The 24111-nt window shown below is 42.6% G+C and overlaps 2 protein-coding genes across 4 annotated transcripts; one reads left to right on the top strand and one right to left on the bottom strand.

Moving 5' to 3' along the window:
• Positions 1-1025: 1025 nt before the first annotated feature.
• On the bottom strand, positions 1026-8936 carry LOC139474883 (calcineurin subunit B-like). 3 transcript variants are annotated; one of them, XM_071258073.1, is made up of 5 exons: positions 8821-8936; positions 7752-7812; positions 5512-5754; positions 2686-2870; positions 1026-1595 (listed from the first exon to the last, which is right to left on the bottom strand). In XM_071258073.1, the coding sequence occupies exons 1-5, from the start codon at positions 8902-8904 to the stop codon at positions 1548-1550; spliced, it is 621 nt and encodes a 206-aa protein (XP_071114174.1). In that variant the 5' UTR covers positions 8905-8936; the 3' UTR covers positions 1026-1547. The 3 variants fall into 3 exon arrangements, with proteins under 3 accessions (XP_071114174.1, XP_071114176.1, XP_071114175.1); XM_071258075.1 differs by having other exon boundaries at positions 8846-8933; XM_071258074.1 differs by lacking the exon at positions 8821-8936 and adding an exon at positions 8391-8437.
• Positions 8937-10599: 1663 nt separating this feature from the next.
• LOC139475975 (translation elongation factor 2-like) lies at positions 10600-24008 on the top strand. Its single transcript, XM_071259197.1, has 13 exons — positions 10600-10793; positions 12962-13176; positions 13694-13881; positions 14723-14931; positions 15824-16057; positions 16339-16591; positions 17512-17713; positions 18178-18316; positions 19027-19251; positions 20020-20163; positions 20970-21362; positions 21933-22065; positions 22990-24008. Exons 1-13 carry the CDS (start codon positions 10791-10793, stop codon positions 23181-23183), a joined length of 2532 nt encoding a protein of 843 aa, XP_071115298.1. The 5' UTR covers positions 10600-10790; the 3' UTR covers positions 23184-24008.
• Positions 24009-24111: the final 103 nt, after the last annotated feature.

The following is a 24111-nucleotide window of genomic DNA, read 5'->3' on the forward strand; positions in this document are numbered from 1 at the left end:
AAAACAGCCTAGAGAGTATGTGAGTTGGGTGTATGGCCTTTTGGAACAGAATTTCAGTTGTATAACGGCATAACTGGGGACGAAAGTCATAATTAACACAGGTCAAGTTTGTCACTTTGAGGAAACCCACAGCTGTGGTGCTGAAAGACCAAACTGACATTTAAACCATGACCACAGATTGAAATACAAGCAGATCCTGATTGGCTAAGGGACACAACTCTGCACAGCAAGATGAGCACCTGGGACCACTGGGCCATCAATGGATCACCAAATAAAATGAGTGAAAATAATTTTTGTTCCACAATGTTCAAATCCTAATCAATGTATGAAACAGGGTAGCACTGGTGGCCCAAGACACAGTTTGTATAGAATTACCCCCCTTAGCTGCCAGGATCTGCTGCATTGTCAACATCAAGGATGTACTTTTCATTAACACAATTGTGATAGGACTGAAATATTGTTTCAAGCAGCATTATACACAGATGTTTACACTACAAATCTAGTCGTTGAAACATGTTGCCAACAAAATACTGTAATCACATACTAGTGGTGGTCATTTTGTCGTGTCAGGGTTTTCATCTACCACAATACACAATCATCAAGTACTTTCACTGACTGTGTTCTGACAGTCTTTAGCAATGTTCAAAATTAGAGTCTCTGTTGGTTCCGATATGTGTAGTTAGGTACCATATTTTTTGTGTGTTTTTGTTGAATAACAACTTGATTCTGAATTATACATCAGTTATACTAGAGACATATTGAATAAAAACATAAAACATCTGGTTATCTTCATGTTTAATATTCATGAAAAAAATAGTTTGTGTGTACTCGTTTTGCATGCCACAATCCATAATCACTCAACCAAATTGGGCAGTGGGGTAGCCCAGTGGTTTAAGCGTTCGCTCGTCACACCAAAGGCCCGGATTCAATTCCCCACATAAGTACAATGTGTGAAGCCCATTTCTGGTATCTCCCGCCATGATAGTACTTGAATATTGCTAAAAGCGGCGTAAAACCAAACTCACTCACTAACTCTATGGAATAATGTGTGGGCAGACATCTACACTCGGTCCAACTTTGAGCTGTTCTACCCTCACTTCTTCACTCACTCACTCACTCACTCACTCACTCGGTGACCGGTGACTCTGTCACTTTGAGCTGTTCTCCAATATGAATCCAGTGCCATGATATAACTCAAATACTGCTCAAAGCAGTGTTGAAAACAACTTATCCATTCACTCCTATCTGGCAAGTCTCAGACTTGAGCCTCATCTTCTGACACAGTGAAGGGCGGTTGGGTAGCCCAGTGGTTAAAGCGTTCGCTCATCACGCCGAAGACCCAGGTTCAATTCCCGACATGGGTACAATGTGTGAAGCCCATTTCTGGTGTCCCCCGCCGTGATATTGCTGGATTATTGCTAAAAGCGGCTTAAAACCATACTCACTCACACTCACTCTGGCACAGTGACTGGGTGGATCAGGCTCAACATCACACCGTATCCTGATGGGACTTTGGTTCAAGGTAGCAAGGATATTTCTCATGGACTCTAGAGGTCCACTGTCATCCGCTGCATGATTTCATTGTCAGGAATCATCTGAAAAAACATCCTTAGCATTGAATTAAAGACATTTGAAAAAAGGATAATGTATAATCATAATAGTCAAGATCAAGCTTTTATATTTCAGTGAACAAGCCAACATAAGGGACTGGTCATTTATTAGGGGGAGGAGATTGGTCAATTAGTAACTGATAAGTAACTGATTAGGGACATTAGGTTTGCATGGCTACAGGAAACTTAACCTTTTAAAATAAGTGTTACATTGGACAAGGGTCACTGTGACTTGCAAACCATGATATTTCCACAAATGTACCACAATAGTTGTGCAGCCTTTAAAAAATAATAGAACTGGTTCTCAGGCACTGGTTTTTTTTAAATATAGTGCGGGCGGGCAGCTTTTTTTTTGTTGCTTTTTTTCAAACTAGTCTGTAACCAATAAACAGTTGCGTAATCAATAAACAATTGTGTACAATCGACCTAGAGAGGGCCTCCCTACATAAATGTATTCCTTGATAAGTAAACTACTGGAATACAGTATTTGACTACCGTTGGACTTGGAATATTTAAGGATTAGTGGGGTTTTTTTTTAAAATAAAAAAAATAAAAACGAAACATGCGGCTAACTTTATGATGATGCTGGCGGTGCCTGAGAACCAAGGCTATTATTCTCTTTAGCCTAATACTAACTATTCATAATAAGGAGAGTTCTCAACTCAGTCGACAATTTACACATCATGGCACAAGGGACACAACTCTGCTCAGCCAGTGTTGCACCTTAGACCTCTGGGCTACCTGTGTCAATATGGATCACAGAAATCTCCGTTCCTTGTTCAAGTCTCAATTACACATACCTGTGAAGATCCTGGGTAGAATAGGTCTTCAGCAACCCATGTAAGAGGGCAACTATGCTTGTCATAAGAGGTGACTAACAGGATCGGGTGGTCAGGCTCGCTGACTTGTTGATGCATGTCATCGTATCCCAATTGCGTGGATCGATGCTCATGATGTCAATCACTGGATTGTTTGGTCAAGAATCAATTATTTACAGACCGCTGTCATATTGCTGCATTTTGTTGAGTGTAATGTTAAACAAACAAATAAACACAAGGAGTATTGTGCAACTCACTTTGACAAATTCTTCCTTTGTTATCTCTCCTTCATTCACAAGGTCAGGGTGCCTTAGTGCCCGGAATGTAAGGTCAAGGATGACGTCGTCAGTGACAGTAGATCCCAGCAGTGTCTTGTAGATGCGGAACATTTCGTCATGAGTGAACACATTCGTCTTGTAAACATCGAACATGTCGAACAGATCTGAAGTCACACAAACACATGTGTTTCATTCTAGGGAACTGAACCCCAGAAAACTGACACCTAGAGCCCTGGGGACTCAAAGGGATAGCAGCTCTAAGGTGATCGAAACTTCCATACTTTAACATAGACTTACGACAGTGGTAGCGCTTCAATCGCTTTGTGGAACAGGCAGCCTGTGATTTTTGCCTCTGGAAAACTGTTGCCCTACAAACATTTCCAACACACCCCTTATATTACAACATAGTGCATACACCTGATACCCATCAGAACATTGTTTCTGCTTTACCGTATTCACCATATTAAGCCCCCCCACCCCTCCCCAATGAGCACCCTCTGATCAACATCTGGATGAATCTTTAAGTATTCTTTAAAAATGCCCCATACTAAACCATATTTTCGTGAGTATGTTGCAGACTTTTTACAGAAAACTTGGCAGTGCAGACGGTATATAATTTCCTCATAACTATTATCAAAAACATTTTTCTTTTATCAATGTTTGAATGAAGGTTCATCTCTATTAAACTCGGACAACAAAGTTAACTTGTGTATGATTTTAATAAGCACTCTCCAATTGCAATTTTCTGACTCTCCCAGACAGATATACTCTCATCTATTTAGGTGGGGGCTCACAATCCACATTTCACATGTTTATTCTCAAGTACTATGAATTTGAATAGACAGAGTTGGAGCTTCATTGTTTGAAAGAATAGATCTAACTCAAAATTTTATTACAATATTCTGAAACACTTTTAAAACACATTTTTGAAATTTGAACTCGACAAAATGGCCACAAAATCAAATTAATTTGTGCTGGGTATTTAGGTGTGAGGTAATCAAACAAACAATGTCCCAGTTGACACAAGCAATGGCTACTATATGGAAACATGGATACCAGCTTCTACCACATCCACCTTATTCACTAAATTTGTCCCCAACTGGCCACCTACCGTTATTTAATGTTGAAAACCATTGTGTGGTCAGAGTATTAATAGGACTTAGAACTGGTTGTTGCTGTGGAAGGCCATCTTCCCAAGGCAAGGGAGGTTACTGACTATAAAAGTCCAGTTTCCACCCTTGCCGAACTAGGCTGGTATTATGGAGTTACATTTTGGCTACTCTAATGAGCCTATACATAGTCCAATCAAAATCGCGCACCGAAATCGTGCAGATTTCAGTTGATTGCAGTATTTGCAAAGCATGTGCACCGCCAACTCGTTGTAAACAGATATTTTCCAAGTCTTTTCATTTTTTTAATAAAGGTGCTCGCATGATTTGATGCACTTCACGGTGTAAGACCAGTTTTATCACAATATAGATCTTGATTAACGATCAGATAGTCTTGACTGGGCGCTGCCATTTTGTTTTAAACAAATGCAAGTGATACAAGAGGGGGAATCTGATTGGTCCACAGGAGAGGCGTAAAGGGACATAACTCGTAATAACCACTGGTGGCGCTACAATCGAGCCCAGGAATTCCAGCCAAGTTCAGCAAGGGTGGAAACTGGACTTTTAAAGTCAGTTAACTCCCTTACCTTGGGAAGATGGTGTAAGGCTGGTTGATAGACCATGATTTGACCTTCTACGAAGAAGTGATAACTGAACTGGGCCCCGTTTCACAAAGCAATCGTAAAGCTAAGACGACCATACCTTCCATACTTTAGCAAAAGACTTAAGACATTCGTAGCACTTTGAGGAATGGGGCTCTTGAGAACAGATGAATTGTGTATTGAACTGCAAGGTTGGTTGGTATTTTTGTTGTTTAACTCCGCACTCAGCAATACTCCAGCTATATGACGGTGGTCTGTAAATAATCGAGTCTGGACCAGACAATCCAGTGATTGACATCATGAACATCGATTTACGCAATTGTGATCGATGACATGCATCAACCAAGTCAGCGAGCCTGACCACCCAATCCCGTTAGTCACCTCTTATGACAAGCATAATCGCCTTTAACGGCAAGCATGGGTTGCTGAAGACCTATTCTACCCCGGTTCTTCACGGGTCTTGAACTGCAAGGGGATTATATTCAAAAATAACTACGGCTCACAATATTTAGTTCAGTGTATCCCAGACACAAAACGTTTCGATACGTCCTCAACACAAAGATATATCACATTACTTAATACCGTATTCGATGTAATAAGTGCCTCGCTCTAATAAGCGCCCAGGTCGAGATTTGCTAATATATTGGCTAGTGAACAATCCCAATTAGCACCCCTTCCTACCCCTATTCGCATATAATACGCACAGCTTCCTTGCCCTATTCGCGTATAATACGCACTCGTGTGTTATATGCACCCTTCATCATTGGCAATTAAATTCTGGAAAAATAGATCTGTCGTACATAAACATTTCAGGCTGTCAGTATAAACCACAATATTTATCTTTCAACTCTGGTTTTTTCACCAAAATAATATTCTAATAAGAGCCCCCATTTCTAATTTTGAGAGTGCCCTGGGCGCTTATTACGTCGAATACGGTATATGCTTATGAAAAACGAAAATCAGTTGTAATGAACTGACATAGTTCTTATGTGTTTGTATTTATTTATTTGTATCCATGTGTTGTATCATCTGCTTGCTGTGAGTGTATGGCTTTGTATATGGATGTTCTCATACAACAACAATTGTAATCTTACACTCTTTCTTTTTCTGTGGAGGTGTCTTTGAGCTGAGTACGGCACAAATCAGCAGGAACTGTTTGGGGAAGATTTTCTTAGAGCTGGGGTCCTGGTAGCTTGCGATCACCTTAGGGACAAACTTGTTCCCACAAAACTCAGGAATAGTGACACATACATCGAATGTGATCCCACGAACGCCTCTCTCCGATGGGTCATAGTCGGCGTAACGCTTCAACAGACGCTCAAGATCTCGCTGTTTGACTGAAACAGTTGCATTTTCTCTAAATGGCTCTGTCGAAGCTGTGATATTAACTAAGGCAGTGGTGACATGGATTTCAACTTCTGTGCTTGATTTGATTTAAAAAAATTATGTACCAAAATGTCCCATTGAAATAATAAATAAGTTGAAATCCTCAAGTCAATCTGTATTCATGACATCTCTTGCAGTTGGGCCTCTAAACAGTAAGATGACAAGCTGTAGGTTCATTTTACCTTTTAAAATAAGAGTTACATAAGTTGGTTGGTTGGTTTGTTGCTAACGCCGCACTCAGCAATATTCCAGCTATATGACGGCGGTCTGTAAAATAATCGAGTCTGGACCAGACAATCCAGTGATTGATATCATGAGCATCGATCCACGCAATTGGGATCGATGGCATGCATCAGCCTGGAATGAATCAGTCATCATGTGGACAGTGATCATGTGGACAGTGATCATGTGGACAGTGATCATGTGGACAGTGATCATGTGGTCATGTGGACAGTGTTCATGTGGACAGTGGTCATGTGGACAGTGGTCATGTGGATAGTGATCATGTGGACAGTGATCATGTGGACAGTAATCATGTGGACAGTGATCATGTGGACAGTGATCATGTGGTCATGTGGACAGTGATCATGTGGACAGTGTGGACAGTGATCATGTGGACAGTGGTCATGTGGACAGTGGTCATGTGGACAGTGATCATGTGGACAGTGGTCATGTGGACAGTGATCATGTGGACAGTGATCATGTGGACAGTAATCATGTGGACAGTGGTCATGTGGACAGTGATCATGTGGTCATGTGGACAGTGATCATGTGGACAGTGTGGACAGTGATCATGTGGACAGTGGTCATGTGGACAGTGGTCATGTGGACAGTGATCATGTGGACAGTGGTCATGTGGACAGTGATCATGTGGACAGTGATCATGTGGACAGTGGTCATGTGGACAGTGATCATGTGGACAGTGATCATGTGGACAGTGATCATGTGGACAGTGGTCATGTGGACAGTGATCATGTGGACAGTGATCATGTGGTCATGTGGACAGTGATCATGTGGACAGTGATCATGTGGACAGTGGTCATGTGGACAGTGATCATGTGGACAGTGATCATGTGGTCAGTGATCATGTGGACAGTGATCATGTGGACAGTGATCATGTGGACAGTAATCATGTGGACAGTGGTCATGTGGACAGTGATCATGTGGACAGTAATCATGTGGACAGTGGTCATGTGGACAGTGATCATGTGGACAGTGATCATGTGGACAGTGATCATGTGGACAGTGGTCATGTCATGATTGATGGGTGGGATGACTGACATGCACGTCACATGGTCGCTGTAGGTTTAATTAATATTATTGTATGTTCTTTACTGCGTTCTTAAACATTTGTGTGTACTGGATGTGCATTTGTGCATCCATTAACCTGGGATTACCCGTGCACAAGGTGAGGTGAGATTAAATAGGGGTTAATGACGATTTTATAGTGCTAGCCCACTTAGTTACCATGCTGCAGTTATAAAATGAATACCCCACTCAGACACAATATACTGACTCCAAACCGACCAGCCCTTGTTTTATCCCATTAATGTCAAGTGCCAGGCAAGGACAACAAGTACCATCTTTAAACATTTTGGGGAATGACATGATCAGGGACTGAACCACCCACCATCCACTCTCAGGCGAGATGGTAATGTGGCTGTTAACCTTCTAGCGCCTTACAGGCAGCTTTGGGTTGTATACTCTCCAGGGAGTCACTGTTCCATTGACCGGGGTAATAATGTAGCGCTTTGAGCATGAACTGCTACATGAAGGCTAGCTCATTATGAGAAGACATAATTATCATTACACTACCACTAAAGTAGTAAATGATTTACGAACTGCATCGTTTTTGGCTTTCAAGCTGACATGCCATAATATGAATGAAATACTGCCCAAAGTGGCATAAAAACTATCTCACTCACTCACACACTCACCAAAAACTTACATGGAGTTATCTGTGCCAGTTCTCGTTGTTGGGCCTCTGTCAATGCCGAACTGGCGTTCCCCTGCAACAGATAAACACTAGATCAGTCTTTCAACGCATGTTGATGAAACTATCTTAGTGCTAACATAGATGTAACCATTTTTGTTGTTGTTGCTAACCCACTCAGCAATATTCCAGCTATATGTAAAGAATCTAGTTTGGACCTGACAATCCAGTGATTGATATTCTAAGCAACGATCCACTTCTTCAGCGTAACGAAGGCACGCAATCAACCAAGTCACTGATCCTGAGTCATACGTGACCATCTAATCCATATGGCCAGCATAGGTTGCCAGGTACCAATTCTAAGAAGATCCAGGGTAGGTCTTCAGCAGCCCATGCTTGCTGTAAATGGCGACTATTCTTGTCATTAGAGGCAACTAACGGGATCGGGTGGTCAGGCACGCTGACTTGGTTGATACATGTCATCGTATCTCAAGTGCGTGGATCGATGCTCATGATGTCAATCACTGGATTGTCTGGTCCAGACTCGATTATTTACAGACAACGGTCATATAGTTGGAATATTGCTGAGTGCGGCGTAAAACAACAAACAAACACCAATTCTAAGGCAGAGTGCCAATTTGGGGCTGTCTTAACCTTTATTCGCATGGGTTGAAATGTATCGATATACATAGTGATTATATACACTCTGTAAGCTGTTGGCTCACGACAAGTGTTAGAGATAATTCAAACAGTTAGTATACAGGTCACGTGGTGCCACGTGGTCCTGTGCACAGTGCAGAGGTCACAAATCAGTTAAGCAACTGGATGAGAAACAGTCACTAAACCTGGCAGTGTCATTATTAAAACATGACGTCACGATCTCTCAGATTAGAGACGATAGGTCCAAGCAGTGGGACTAAAAACTGATAAGTCATTATTATCCTGCATATTTCTTTCAGCTTGTAAGATTTAAAAAAAAATAATTATGAATCATTCATTGAATGTTGTCACACAAATGAAAAGGGTCCATGAACAAACGATTCGGCAAGTGTCAGTTATAGTAAATATAATTATACATAATTACATAGAAATATGTGTAAAGCTCCAACCATAATTTCAACCGAAGTCCCTTTATTCCAACTTTCGTAGGTTGTTTACTTGTTGTCATGTCTCCATTTTTACGCCAGGGGGTGTAACTCTAACTTCGTCATTCTGGAAACTAGGTTCGTGTCTACTAAATCTTAAAATGCGCAAAGAAGCGGGCGCATTTCAGTAACGATACCAGTTAACCTGCCCGTTCGATTTCATCTGGTTATGTTGGTGATACGCGCATTTAGATATACGCTACACTCGTCAAAATCTCCATAGCATTGCGTGAAAGCCCCACCATCCTCTCAATATAGTAGGCGAGGGCAACGAAATATCGCTGCGTGGAGCTTAAAGCCAAAGACAGACAGTAGTCCAGTCAAACCGCGATTTCGCAACACCATGCAATCTATAGTCTGTTTCAGAGTTTATTTTTCTCAACAGATTCTCTTTGTGCTGTTTATCTATCTATTATCCCATCTGTCACGATTTGGAATATTAACGATTCTGCGCAAACCTAAAGGCAAATGCACTACAACATTGTACACTAGTTTTAAACATAGTTTGCATTAATGAATTATTGTCACTGCAATTTGAAGTTTGGTAATTATATTGTTTGTCTATTATTAAACATTTTCAAGAAATAAATGGCTTGCTACAATAAAAAAAAATTAGGTGTTATGTGTGTCAAGGTGGCAATAATTAGAATATGACAAATATGTAAACATAGTCTTTTCACTGATATGTACCAACAATGACAGCTTGTGGTGTTGGATTGTCAGGAGAAAGTTCACCATCATCAAATTTAAATTCTCAAATATAAATATGTCCTCTCTAACCAGTGTGCACTATTCTTTCCAATTGTTGACTTCTTGAAATGGGTTTTATACATTGTTTTATATATAATACAAGCCATATCTTTAAATGGTATTTAAAGGCTGCACTATCAGGAAGACATGATTGACCTATAGATTTAACATTTCTTAAAAATGCGACGATTCACATGTGCTTGTGTACCTTCACCAAACAGCGTTTTTATGGGTAGCAAAACAAGAACCTATGTGCATGGTAGCTGATGGTAGATCGCGTGCTTGTCTAACCATGCACCATCCACTCGTTAATCAATAAATATAGAAGTTGAAATCCACCAAACAGTCCTGCTGCAACTAATTACTAGTATTAATTCATCTGGGTTAAATGACATATAATTAGTTACATTAAACTGCGTCCACTCAAGTTTTCTAAGTACCATGATGATAATAATGATAATGATGATGATGATGATGATGATGTGGACGACGATGATAACATCAAACTTGGCCTTCGGTCTCGTCTGCGAGTTTGTTATTATTATAGATGCATTGTCCTGTGATTTATGTCATCGTGTCCGAAATGCGTGGATCGATGCTCATGACATCAATCACTGGATTGTCTGGTCCAGACTCGATTATTTACAGACCTTCGTAATGTAACTGGAATATTTCTCAGTGCGGCGTTAAACAACAAACAAACAAACTGTCAGTTATATTTCAACGCAGCTTGAAACTGTCGTGTGGCTTCTACAACAAACGACCTCCGTTGCTAATTAATAGCAGCTTCGCTTGAATTGTTTGATAGGCATTACTTAAAAGTTGACGGATGACAAGGCAGACAGACTGGTGATGCTGAGATACACTCGCCTCAGCACGGCTTGCCTAAACTGCGTTTCAGAAAATGTTCCAGTTGCTTCCACAACAAACTACATACGTTGCTATTTATAGCCACTACGCTTGTCAGCAGACGGGTGATTGTGAAATACACTCGCCTGGAAAAGCAAATTTCGCAATCCGCTTGCCAGGCGGTATATAAGGCTTGAGCCTTCCCCGGGCCGTCATTAGAGATGTGATCTTTAACAGACAGGCGCACCGCGCTCGAGATTAATTCTTACAGATTCCGCAGGCACTTCGGGACGAGAAAAAGACCATCAACATGGTAAGTTATATTTTTGTACAGCTATTTAGAATATGTTGTATTAATGTGCAGCTAATGATTTATGTTTTTTTCTATTTATTGATTTTCTCTCGAAAAAAATTATATGTGTGTTTTCGCTTCGATATGAAGTATACTATATATGGGTCCAGGAATCTTTCATAATGGACCTATCTCTGAGAAAAAACAACTAAATACTGTTACTTGCTTTACTTTTTTTTCAATTTTGGGGGGTGAAGTATTACATTTTAATGGAGAACTTATGTATAGGTATCACATAGCTGGAATACGGTGGTTGTCTGTCTAATACCCCGTTCAGGGGCGGTCGGGTAGCCTAGTGGTTAAAGCGTTCGCTCGTCACGCCGAAGACAAGGGTTCGATTCCCGACATGGGCACAATGTGTGGAGCCCATTTCTAGGGTGCCCCGCCGTGATATTGCTGGAATATTGCTAAAAGCGTCGTAAAACAATACTCAATCACTCAGTCACTAAAACCCCGTTCACATGCGCCTCTACACATATGTGTGTATATGTGCATACGTGTGTAGAAATACATACGTGAGTATACATGTCATGTGAACGCGTTTACTCATGTGTGTATATTTACACCAGGAGCAAATCTGCATCATGTCTGGAGCAGATGTAAATGTAAAAATGCACTGTGCGTATATGTTGCAATGTGAACGTTTATGTCAACGTAAGAGGATGATCTAATTAATATCTGTTCTTTCGCCAACACCAAACAAATTGTCAACAGTTGCCAACTTTAATGCATATATACAGAGTTGAGCGGACGGTGTTTTCATTTGGTTTCAAGGAGTCAAAACTTTGTGTACAAATAAAATGAAACACATGTTGCTTCACGCGAAAATTGTTGGTGAAGTAACTCTCTTCTCATTCAACTTTGATTGGAAAACAACCTGTTTTGTGTTGAAAGTCGTGAACAGACTGACGAATATGTGTGCCTTACACAATTTACATACTTTATTTACACACCTAAGATGCTTTTCATGTGAACGCTTAGTAAATTTACATATACACACGTATGTATAGTTACACGTGTGTTAAATTACTGATGTTATAATGTTGTGCATGTGAAAGATGTATAATTCACGAGATTGATAGCTTATCTCATTTTTATTACCATAGTATTGACAAATCGCCTTTGCCAAGACAATAGATATTTGAAATGTGTGTAACTTTAGCATTAGCAAAGAGAAACGAGTCATACTCGAAACCATTTTTTGTCAAATCCTTTAATGAACAACGATCCTGACCTTCCATGATGATCATTACTTACTTATATTGGAGATTTAACGAGCGCTTTCCGACTGCAAGCGTATGTCGCACACGGAATGATGATCAGTGTCCGTATGCATTAATATACGCGCCATGCTTCAGTGTGTTCGTTGTTTAACGCCGCACTTAACAATGTTCCAGCTATCTGACGTCGGTGCCATGCTTCAGTAGGCAAAGGGAGAATATCGATAGCGCACTTAACACATTGTTCTTTGACCTAAATTCTTATACCATCGTAAAAGGATTTGTTAAAGGATATTTGTGACGCACTGGGCAATATTTTATGGGTCACCTCGAAACATTATTGTTATGTTCCCCCGTATCCCCATCCCCACCTCTATTATAACGAGTAGTATGTAGTGCACTTATGTAAATAATAGGGTTTGCCTATGTTATAGAATCAGGAATTTCAATTTATTCAGGGGATGCATATTGTCTCAGAGCTACAGATAAGCTGCGTATATGCGTGAAATACACCCCAAAATACCTAAAAACTTTCAATTAATTGGCGTACAGGAACGCATGCATTAAATGAAAAACTCAAATGTATAAAAACGAGCTAATGTACCTTCGGAGTTATATCCACCAAAAACATTTCATATTTTAAAATCTTAAAATGTTCACTCTTTTGGGGGAAAAAACCAATAGAGTGATGAATAGACGAGTGAAAAAAAATTGGTTACCCAATGAAAAATGTCATAACCCAATTAAAATACAAAACCTTGGGTAAAAACGCAATTGCTCAAAAAGTTATCTGGAGCTCTGCATTGTTTTCATTCATAGAGGCTGGAAAAATTTCTCCATATGGTCCTAAGGTACCAAGTTGTTTGAATAGCGACATGATTCGAAAAAAATCCTTTCTTGCTTTTTCAGGTGATCCTTACAACCGAGCAGAAGATGCAAGTGATGGAGCGGAGAGACAACATCCGCAACATCTCCGTCATCGCCCACGTCGACCACGGCAAGACGACCTTGACCGACTCCCTGCTAGCACGTGCAGGGGTGATCTCAGGAACACAGGCGGGGGAAAAACACGCGACAGATACACGGGCTGATGAACAGGAAAAGGGCATCACCATCAAGTCAACGTGAGTATATTATGCATAGATTGATGAGAGCATAGCATTAAAACCTCAGAATTTTTAGGGGCACGGGTGGCATAGTCGTCCTAGGCGCTGAGTTTCGCTGTGCAGAGTTGCGTCCCTTGGGCACGCCAGACATCTATGATTCTGGGTTCGAATCCTGGTTCACCCTGATTATGTTTCTAGGTTTGTCAGCACCATACCCGTGCTCGTTGGTTTCACCGAAGTGGTAAACGTCTGAGACCTGCATCACTTCGGGCTTTCCTCTCACATTAAGCTGACACGCCGCGATATAACTGGAATACTGTTAAATACGGCGTTAAACCCAACTCACTCAGATTTTTTATGTATAGTTTATTGTTTCGATGATTTAAAGGCATTAATTACAGATTGTTATAATAAATGAAAAGGAGACTGGTGAAATCTATAGAAATAGATCGAGTTTGGGGAGGGGGAGTCTTTCTAAAAAGAAATATCACTATAATGGTGACATAATTGTAATTTTATGTATTTTATTTCTTAGCGCCATTTCCCTGTTTTATGATGTCGACGTGGACACGATGTCGCATGTGCCGGGTGTGAACGCTGATGCTGACAACTTGTTTGTAGTCAACCTCATCGACTCCCCTGGTCACGTGGACTTCTCATCTGAAGTGACGGCAGCGCTCCGCATTACAGACGGCGCAATGGTCGTGGTCGACTGCATCAGTGGTAAGTGGTCGCCCTTCAGATACTTTAGATTCCACATTTCTACTCCCCAAACCAGGATCATTCAATACCTTCCAAACACCTGACACGGAATTCATGTTCCATAGTGTATCAATCATGGTGCCAGTCTTCTCCATCGCACCCCAGATGGTTCCGGAATAGTGTTGGTCCCTAGTAACCTATGCTTGTCGTAAGATACAATGCATTGGGTGGCCCAGCTTAGACTAACACGTGTCATCGTTCCACCAAAGCGTTGAATGTGTGCTCATAATATGAACCACTGGTTTGTCCGGTCAAGACGAGATTATTACAGGCGCCGTGATATGGTTGAACTATTGTCTCTAAACAACATAAACGAACGATATTGACGCGAAAAATACGTCCTAATATCTCAGTTTCCTTATGAAACTGACCGCCTCCGTGGTCTAGTGGTAGAGCGCCCGGTGAGCGGAAGGTCAGGGGTTCGATCCCCAACCGCGTCATACCAAAAGACTTCTTGTTACCCTGTCTAGCGCTCGGCATTAATGGGCTAAAACAAGGACTGGTCGGCTCGTAGTCAGTATATTGTGTCTGAGTGGGGTATTCATGTTAAACTGCGGCATGGTATCACAGTGGGCTTTCACTATAAATCGGACTAGTCCGGACTAGTACAAACAGACACACACACACACACACACACACACACACGTGCATGCACGTCGCTATATAAGTGCAATAATCTTGGACGCGACGTTAAACCCAATTTCACCTCACCTCACCTCACCCCTATGAAACTTTAGTATATTATTGATACATAGCCAATGGTCGTGGCTTGGTAAGATAGCCTGTGCCCCCTCGTCCTCAGGTGTGTGTGTCCAGACTGAGACTGTCCTGAGGCAGGCGTTGGTGGAGAGGATCAAACCGGTGTTGATGATGAACAAGCTGGACCGCGCGTTCTTCGAGACGCAGCTGGCACCGGAAGAACTGTACCAGACGCTCAGGAAGATTGTTGAGGATGTCAACGTCATCCTTGCAACCTATGAAGACTCCATGTCCACCATGGGCGATATAATGGTGAGGGATCAGTTAGGAACTCATATATTGCAATATGTTACAGACACAAACAATCGGGAGTCAGAATACTGTGTCATCAATGCTTCTTTTAAGTCTACGATCACACAGTGCATTTCTTTGTGTCCCGTGAAGATTCCGGGGTAGAATAGGTCTTCAGCAACCCATGCTTGCCGTAAAAGGTGACTATGCTTGTCGTAAAAGGCGACTAACGGGATCAGTTCAGGCTCGCTGATATGGTTGATGCAGGTCATCGATCCCAATTGCGTGGATCGATGCTCATATTGTTAATCACTGGATTGTCTGGTCCAGACTCGATTATTTACAGACCGCCGTCATATAGCTGGAATATTGCCGAGTGCGGCGTTAAACAACAAACCAACCAGCTCGTCATGTCAAACAAAGATTCATTTATCCGGGCATTTTTGTACTATCTGGTTTAACGGGGTTTCACTGTAGGTGATATGAATGAGTATGGTTTTACGCCAACTTCAGCAATACCACGCTTCATACATACTTGTAACCTGATCTGAAGCACTACTCGAAACCAAACACTCTCTAGAGAAATATATTGCAGTTGGAACATACATATGTTTATTATTTTTTCCATCTCGATAATTATTTAGGCTGTTTTTATGTCCCTCAAAATAAGAAATTTCTTAAAACGGACGCGTTGGCATGACCCTTGACCTGTCTTTTATCTTGATATCACGCAAATATGGATGTATTCAACCGGTTTGTGAATCTCCAGAAAGGACTCCAAATCATCCTGGTCCCTTCTCTGATCAAAACCCTTGCGTTGATCAAAATCTGCATGTCTCCTTGGAGTGTTTAAGTAAGCCAAAGGAACTCTAATCCTGACTCAAGTGTTGACACCCTATTCCTTGTCCTGCAGTTGAGTCCTGCCAAGGGCAACGTCTCCATGGGCTCCGGTCTGCAGGGCTGGGGCTTCAACCTGCGGCAGTTCGCCCGGATGTACGCCAAGAAGTTCGGTGTTAAGGAGGAGAAGATGATGTCCCGCCTGTGGGGAGCTAACTTCTACGACCCCACGGCGAAGAAGTGGCGCGCCGCAAAGGGAGAAAATGGAGAGAGGGGTTTTAACAAGTTCGTGGTGGAGCCCTTGTTCAAGGTTTGTTAACTATTCTACCACAGCTTTGAATCAAAATAAGAAAAGGGATATATATCAGTTTATTTGATTTTATCTTAACCAGATAACCACGATTTCTGGTATCAGAGGAACTCGATATATCATTAAAGACGATGTTCGTTAATAGTCCTGCGGAATCTTAATGTAAGTGTTTTAATAGCGATGCAACGCTTGTGCCGAACTACGGATAAGTCGGTGCATTTCGATTGACTCAAGAACATCGAGGTTTCACTGTATTAATACATCTGTCAATTTGTCATCAGGTTCTGTCCTTGGCAAAGGCTGGAGACAAGGAGCAGACGAGAAGTCTTCTGGAGAAGCTTGGCGTGAAGGTCAAGGCCGAAGACATGGATCGGGAGGGCAAGGAGTTCATGCGTGGCATGATGAAGAAGTGGCTGCCGGCCGCTGACGCAATGCTGGACATGATCCTCACCCACCTGCCCTCCCCCGTAACCGCCCAGAGATACAGGACGGCAGTGCTCTATGAAGGGCCCCAGGATGATGTTGTGGCGCTGGGTAAGTTCTTTCTGGAGATTCATATGTTTGTTTGTTTCTTTGTTTCTTGTTTAACGCTGCACTCAGCAATACTCCAGCTATATGACAGAGGTCCGTAAATGATCGAGACAATCCGTTGATTAACAACATGAGCATCGATCCACGCAATTGGGATCGATGACATGCATCAACCAAGTCAGAAAGCCTGACCACCCGATCCCCTTAGTCGCCTCTTACGACAAGCATAGTCGCCTTTCACGGCAAGCATGGGTTGCTGAAGACCTATTCTACCCTGGATCTTCACGGGCCTTTGGCGTTTCATAACCTCTCTATTCATGGTAGTTAGAATTCATCGCTCGCTGACGTTGCAGAGTGCAATGCGAGTGTAGGACACCAACATATATGTGTTTTATGTTTGAAATAGAATCTTTGTCTTCTACAAGCGAAGATTGATGCTCATGATGTCAATCACTGGATTGTCTTTGTCTTCTACAAACATAGATGGCGGTCGGGTAGCCTAGTGGTTAAAGCGTTCGCTCGTCACGCCGAAGACCCGGGTTCGAATCCCGACATGGGTACAATGTGTGAAGCCCATTTCTGGTGTCCCCCGCCGTGATATTGCTTGAATATTGCTAAAAGCGGCGTAAAACCAAATTCACTCACTCACAAATATAGATCGATGCCCACCATGTCATTCACTGGATTGTCTGATTATTTACAGACCACCGTTATATAGCTGGAATATTCCCGATTGCGACGTTAACCAGAACAAAACATGTGTAGGGAACGACGCACTATCCTTTTGAACATTGGTTTTAATCTGACCCTATATAGACGACTTAAATACCTATTATAAGGGCTGATTGTATGGTCGAGACCACCGTTATAACATTCATTAAGTATAGTTGGACTGATTTTTGTATTGTTTGCTTTTAATTCAGGAATGAAAAACTGCGACCCCGAGGCACCCCTGATGCTGTATGTCTCCAAGATGGTCCCGTCAACGGACAAGGGCCGCTTCTACGCCATCGGCAGGGTGTTCTCCGGCCGGGCCTTCACAGGACAAAAGGTCCGCATAATGGGCCCCAACTATAGCCCTAACGTTGAGAAGAAGACAGATTTCTACGACAAGAACATTGCCAGGTAGGAATAATACGAATACAAGTAAAGCATATCAATTGAAACAAACCAATTTTCTAGGATGGTATAGATTTATAATCATATGCTTGTTTGAAGTGAAAGGTTCCACGAGCTTAACGCATCTCAAACAAAGAAGCTGGAAACGCGAAGGTTATCACAATCAAAAACAGTAGGTGAGGTGAAATTGGGTTTAACGTCGCGTCCAAGATTATTGCACTCATATAGCGACGTGCATATACGTGTGTGTGGCTGCTTGTACTAGTCCGGACTGATGCCGATTTATAGTGCTAGCTCACTGAGATACCATGCAGCAGTTTAACATGAATACCCCACTCAGACACAGTATACTGACTCCGAGCCGACCAGTCCTTGTTTTATCCCATTAACAAGTACCATCTGTTAATGTTTATGGGTATGACGCGGGTACTTCAATGTATGTATATATCTATCTGTCAATATGTTTGCAGCACGGCCATAATGATGGGTGGGGCTGTTCTCCGCGTGGACAGTGTGCAGTGCGGCAATCTGGTGGGATTGGTCGGCATTGACAAGTACCTACTGAAGACAGGCACCGTCACTACCTACATGCAGGCCCACCAACTCAAGGTAAAACTGCTGTCTTCTCTCAGTCAACCCACAGTTCAGCGTTCGCTCGTCATGCCGAAGACCCGGGTTCGATTCCCGACATGGGTACAATGTGTAAGGCCGAATTCTGGTGTTCCCCGCCGTGATATTGCTGGAATATTGCTTAAAGCGGCGTAGAACCGTACCCATTCACTCACTGTTCCACATACCCTTGACGATTCAACTGGCATCTGTTGAATAGCAACAAAAATATCTTACAAATTCGGCATTAAACTGTATCTTCCATAAATTCGTGCTCAAAACTCCTTTATCCACACAAGATCTTTCGCCGTTCAACGGCTCTTCGGGTGTAATGAAAACTTTAACTTACATTGTAGTCCCAGGCGATGCATAACAGTGGTATTTGTGTGTGTGTATTATATATATAATTAGAACATGTAGGACGTTTACCACTTTGGTGCCTACAGATCGACCATTGTCCGGTGGAATCTGGGATTCTGAGACAAACGTTTAAGGGAAGCTTGAGCAATTCTACTCAGTGAGAAGCGATCACTAGCTAGGCCACTCCACCCCACACCACCCCACCCGACACACCTGTGGCCATGCAAACAACTATTCTGTATATGACACTTGAAATGACCATATACCTGTAGTCATAACGTTTGTGTATTTCATACAATATATTTAGTTTTTAGTTTCGAAAATGTGCTGAGCGTGACTATTTGTTTCAGGTTCTGAAGTTTTCCGTGAGTCCGGTGGTGCGCGTGGCGGTAGACGTGGTCAACCCGGCCGACCTGCCCCGCCTGGTGGAGGGGCTGAAGCGGCTGTCCAAGGCCGACCCTATGGTGCAGTGCATCTCGGAGGAGGGGCAACACATCGTGGCGGGGGCCGGGGAGCTCCACCTAGAGATCTGCCTCCAGGACCTGGAGAAGGACCACGCGTGTGTCCCTATCACGGTGAGTTGTATTATCATGTACTGAACCACAAATGTTAGGGATCATGAATAATTTTGGGGATATTTCTTTTTGTAGTGAAGACTACAATTTCATAAAATTGTTCCCTAACATATTCATCTCTAACGTTTGTTTGTTCAGTATACCAAAGACGTACATATCTATATACGTCTTTGAGTATACGGACCGTGAAGATCCGGGGTTGAATAGGCTTTCAGCAACCCAAGCTTGCCGTAAAAGGTGGCTATGCTTGTCGTAAGAGGCGACTAACGGGATTGGAGGGTCGGGCTCGGTGACTTGGTTGATGCATGTCATCCAATCCCAATTGCGTGGATCGATGCTCATCATTTCAATCACTGGATTCTCTGGTCCAGACTTGATTATTTACAGACCGCCGTCATATTGCTGAATGCGGCGTTAAACAACAAATAAACAAACAAACAAACTTTGAGTAGAGGTATACCAGGCGTCCTATCAACAACACCCATGGCCCCCATCATGGCGAGTCCGTCGTCCCACAATTTATGTCCGGATTTTTTTTGGTCTTAAATCAATGAAGCAAGTTTGGGATTAAATATGAGGTCTGTTATCTCATCCGGATTAGTCAGAGTCCGGTTTTGACTGATTCATCATAAAAAAGAAGCCTTGAAAAGAAACCTTCCATTGGTCTCTCTTTAATAATTTCCCTCTTATACGACCGCTGCTCACGCCCAAACAAGAGTTTTCACACATTGTGCCCTTATTCCTGATACGTTGATTATTCTGTTGCAGAAATCCGACCCTGTTGTAAGTTACCGCGAGACGGTGACCGCCGAGTCCGACAGAGTGTGCCTGGCCAAATCCTCCAACAAGCTGTGCCGGCTGTACATGAGTGCAGGGCCGATGCCGGGAGGACTTGCTGAAGAGATTGACCAGGTAGGGGAAATATTGGATTGACATTGATTGCTTTAATTTCTCTCGAAATTCTTTAATTTCTTAATTACATTTACAACCAATTACAGACATCCATTATTCTGTTTTACCCCCTATCATCAACCCGTACGACATCCGCTGCGCACTGGTCAGGGGTGAGTTAGTTTGGTAAAGATTCCAGTTAGAAATGGTCTGCAGCAATCCATGTTAGTCCCGTCCAAACTTGATTCTTTATAGACCGCCGTCGTATAGCTTGAATATTGCTGAGTGCGGCGTTAAACAACACAAAATCTATAGTTTGGGTAAGAGCGCTTTCAACAATATATATTAGTTTTGATCTGCTGTATGTGGGAAGAAAGCCGGAAGTGAAACAGGTCCTTGGTGTAATTACCCACTTGCTGAACCCCAAGATTCTACTTGTGAGTGGGTGAGAGAGTTTTGTTTTACGCCGCTTTTAGCAATATTCCAGCAATATCACGGCGGGGGACACCAGAAATGGGCTTCACACATTGTACCCATGTGGGGAATCTAACCCGGGTCTTCGGCGCGAGGAGCGAACGGTTTAACCACTGGGCTACCCGACCGCCTCAGATTCTACTTGTGACACCAGTAGCACATTCTCCAGGGTTCGATTCCCATCATGGGTACAATGTGTGGAGCACAGCCACCACACTGCTCCTATATTCCTAAAGGCGGCTGAAACCCCACCCCAGTCCAATGAAAGCAACAAAGGTAATCTACATTTGTCGAATGAGCTTTATTTCATCTACCCTTGGAGCTTGTCAATATGTTCTATCATATTGTTCCAGAACACAGTGACAGCAGTCCAGGACACCAAGGAACGTGCACGTTATCTTGCCGACCATTTCGACTTTGACTTGAACCAGGGAAGGAAAATCTGGAGTTTCGGCCCCGCCGGAAGTGGTCCCAACATGCTGGTGGACAAGTCTCGAGCAGTGCAGTACCTGCAAGACATCCGGGACAGCGTGGTAGCGGGCTTCCAGTGGGGGTCCTCAGAGGGTGTTCTCTGTGAAGAGACGGTACGTGGCGTCCAGTACAACATCGTGGACGCCAACATCCACCGTGACCCAAGTCACAGACGTGGAGGTCAGATCATCCCTGCCACCAGACGATGCATGATGGCCGCCATGTTGACGGCCAAACCGAGGCTGTTGGAGCCCGTGTTTCTCGTCAGTATCGAGGTGAGTTTTAGTTCCTCAGTCATACCAAAGGAAACCCGCCGAGAGCTACCACACTATGGAATATGTACACACTACAAATACAAAGAACAAACAAAGACACAATCCCCAGAAAATTGGTTTGCATCGTAATGTTAAGAATTAACCCGACACGTGGTCAATGGAACAAAACACAGCAAATCACGAAGATTTAACCATTGTCTGCTGTTTTTCTTTGGTAGACTTGAATACTCACGGGCATAATGACACCAGTTTGGAAAACACATATATTTGTTTCGAAGTCTATAAAACAAAATTTACACAGGTATGTAATATACAGTAAACTACGGTTATAACGAACACGCATATAACGAACTGACCGATATAACGAACATATTTTTCAGTCCCGACCATTTGTTGTATAAATGCTGTATAGGCTTATAACGAACTACGGTTATTACGAACTAAAATTAGTGGTCCCTTCGAGTTCGTTATTACCGTCGTTTACTGTACATGAAAGAGAAGTGCGTGGTGGTGTAATTGAAAACTGGAAATTGATTTCGTTAATTATTGCTTTTAATATTGTTTTTGCAGTGTAACGAGACAGTAGCTGGTTCTGTTTTCAATGTCCTGGCCAAGAGACGAGGTCTGATTATTGAAGAGACCCATCATCCGGGCAATCCTATGTGCACCATCAAAGCACACTTGCCGGTCAACGAGTCTTTTGGTGAGTTGTTGAAGATGGTACGAGTTCAGTACGGAGGTTCTTGTGATCAAGGGGCGGTCGGGTAGCCTTGTGGTTAAAGCGTTCGCTCGTCATGCCGAAGACCCGGGTTCGATTCCCGACATGGGTACAATGTGTGAAGCCCATTTCTGGTGTCCCCCGCCATGATATTGCTGGAATAGTGCAAAAAGCGGCGTAAAACCATACTCACTCACTCACCTTGTGATCAAACTTCACACATCACAATGAAAACCAGGCTCCGTTTTCACACACTGTTATACGTGAAGTGTGTTTTGGGGTCGGATGCTTACATGTCTGTAAGAGAGAGATTATTTGTTTGGTCACTGCTTCAATGCATATAGTTCTTGTCTCTTTACATGGAGACCGCCTCTGTGATCTAGTGGTAGAGCGTCCGCCCGGAGAGCGGAAGGTCCGGGGTTCGATCTCCAAACGCGTCATACTAAAAGACGTTAAAGGATGATACTTGTTGTTACCCTGTCTGGCGCTTGTCATTAAGGGGCTAAAACAAGGACTGGTCGACTCGGAGTTAGTATACTGTGTCTGAGTGGGGTATTCATGTTTAACTGCGGCATGGTATCTCAGTGTGCTAGCACTTTAAATCGGCATCAGTCCGGACTAGTACAAGCAGCCACACACATACGCGTGCGTGCACGTCGCTACATAAGTGCAATAATCTTGGACGCGACGTTAAACCGCATTTCACCTCACCTCTTTACGTGGAGCCTGATAATTCATCTTTTCACATACACACACCCCACCTGTCTCTGAAGGCAGCGTTATGATTCACAGTCCAATCCAGTCAGTTATGTAAAATTGATTCTCAATACCATGTTTAAATTATCAATATCAGATCAGATACAATATTAAATGCCCAATAACCTAATTTTCTCCATTCCATTCTCTCAGGTTTCACCAGTGCGTTGAGGGCCCAGACAGGTGGTCAAGCATTCCCACAATGCCTGTTTGACCACTGGCAACTACTACCGGGTGACCCCACTGATCCAATGTCACGGGCTGGACAGGAAGTGGTGGACATTCGCTCGAGGAAACAGATGGCCACCTCGATACCACCTCTTGAGAACTATTTCGACAAACTTTAAACATCTAAATAATTTGGTCACATTAAAAGCAGTTGGGGAACGGTTTCAGAGATTTTCATCTTCGTTTTCATGATTTATTTCCAAAAGGTTTTAGGGACCGGTCGTTTATTATTTTGGGGAATCCGGAGAGGGTTGAAATATACACCATAGTCTCTTGGGGAGGGTCATGAAAAAAATGTACAAGGACACGGGGAAGGTCATCCATAAATATCACAAGCGATAGCGGAGGGTCATTATTTTCAGTACATTAGTGCATCAAAAGCCTCTCGCTCAACATCCTCCCCCACCCGAATAATAAATGATCGGTCCCTTATCGTGGCATTCGTGACCAACTCGTGTCATTTGCAGGTTACGGAAAGGGGCGAGTGGTGACGAATGTTATCGTTGTACATGCACGTACGCGTGTATCATGAATAATTTGTGATCGATAAGTTTTCTTCTTTGACTTCTTTAAGACACATGTTTAGGCAGAATAGAAAAAGAAAACTGGACGATCTATTGAGAAACATGCGGTTTAACGAGAATGTTTACATCGCTATATAAATTAAAACATGAAGATTTCAGTTTAATTCTCTTCCGATTTTTTGCATTTTTCGTTGGAACTGATTCCTGTTATCAGTTGTGTTCTAGCACGAGTGTTCGTGCACCAACTTCCTTGTATGAAGAGAAACTTTATGATGGTGTGTCTTATGTTATTTTTAACTGTTCCTCGCTGTGAATGAGACCTGATTGTTCTACCAGAAAGTATACAGTCCACGTTGGGAATATTATTGGAATAGATACATTGACAAGTAAATCAAGAAAATAAAACCGATATAAACATTATTGATATCTATTGTTTGTTTTATTGTTACAATTTAACATTTGATTGTTAACAATATACGACTCACTCTGCCGCCTGTTCAGTATTAATACACGGATGTCTCCC

This window comes from Haliotis cracherodii, unplaced genomic scaffold (genome assembly GCF_022045235.1).
Source record: "Haliotis cracherodii isolate W230 unplaced genomic scaffold, xgHalCrac1.p SCAF_3, whole genome shotgun sequence".
In the NCBI taxonomy this organism is placed as follows: domain Eukaryota; kingdom Metazoa; phylum Mollusca; class Gastropoda; order Lepetellida; family Haliotidae; genus Haliotis; species Haliotis cracherodii.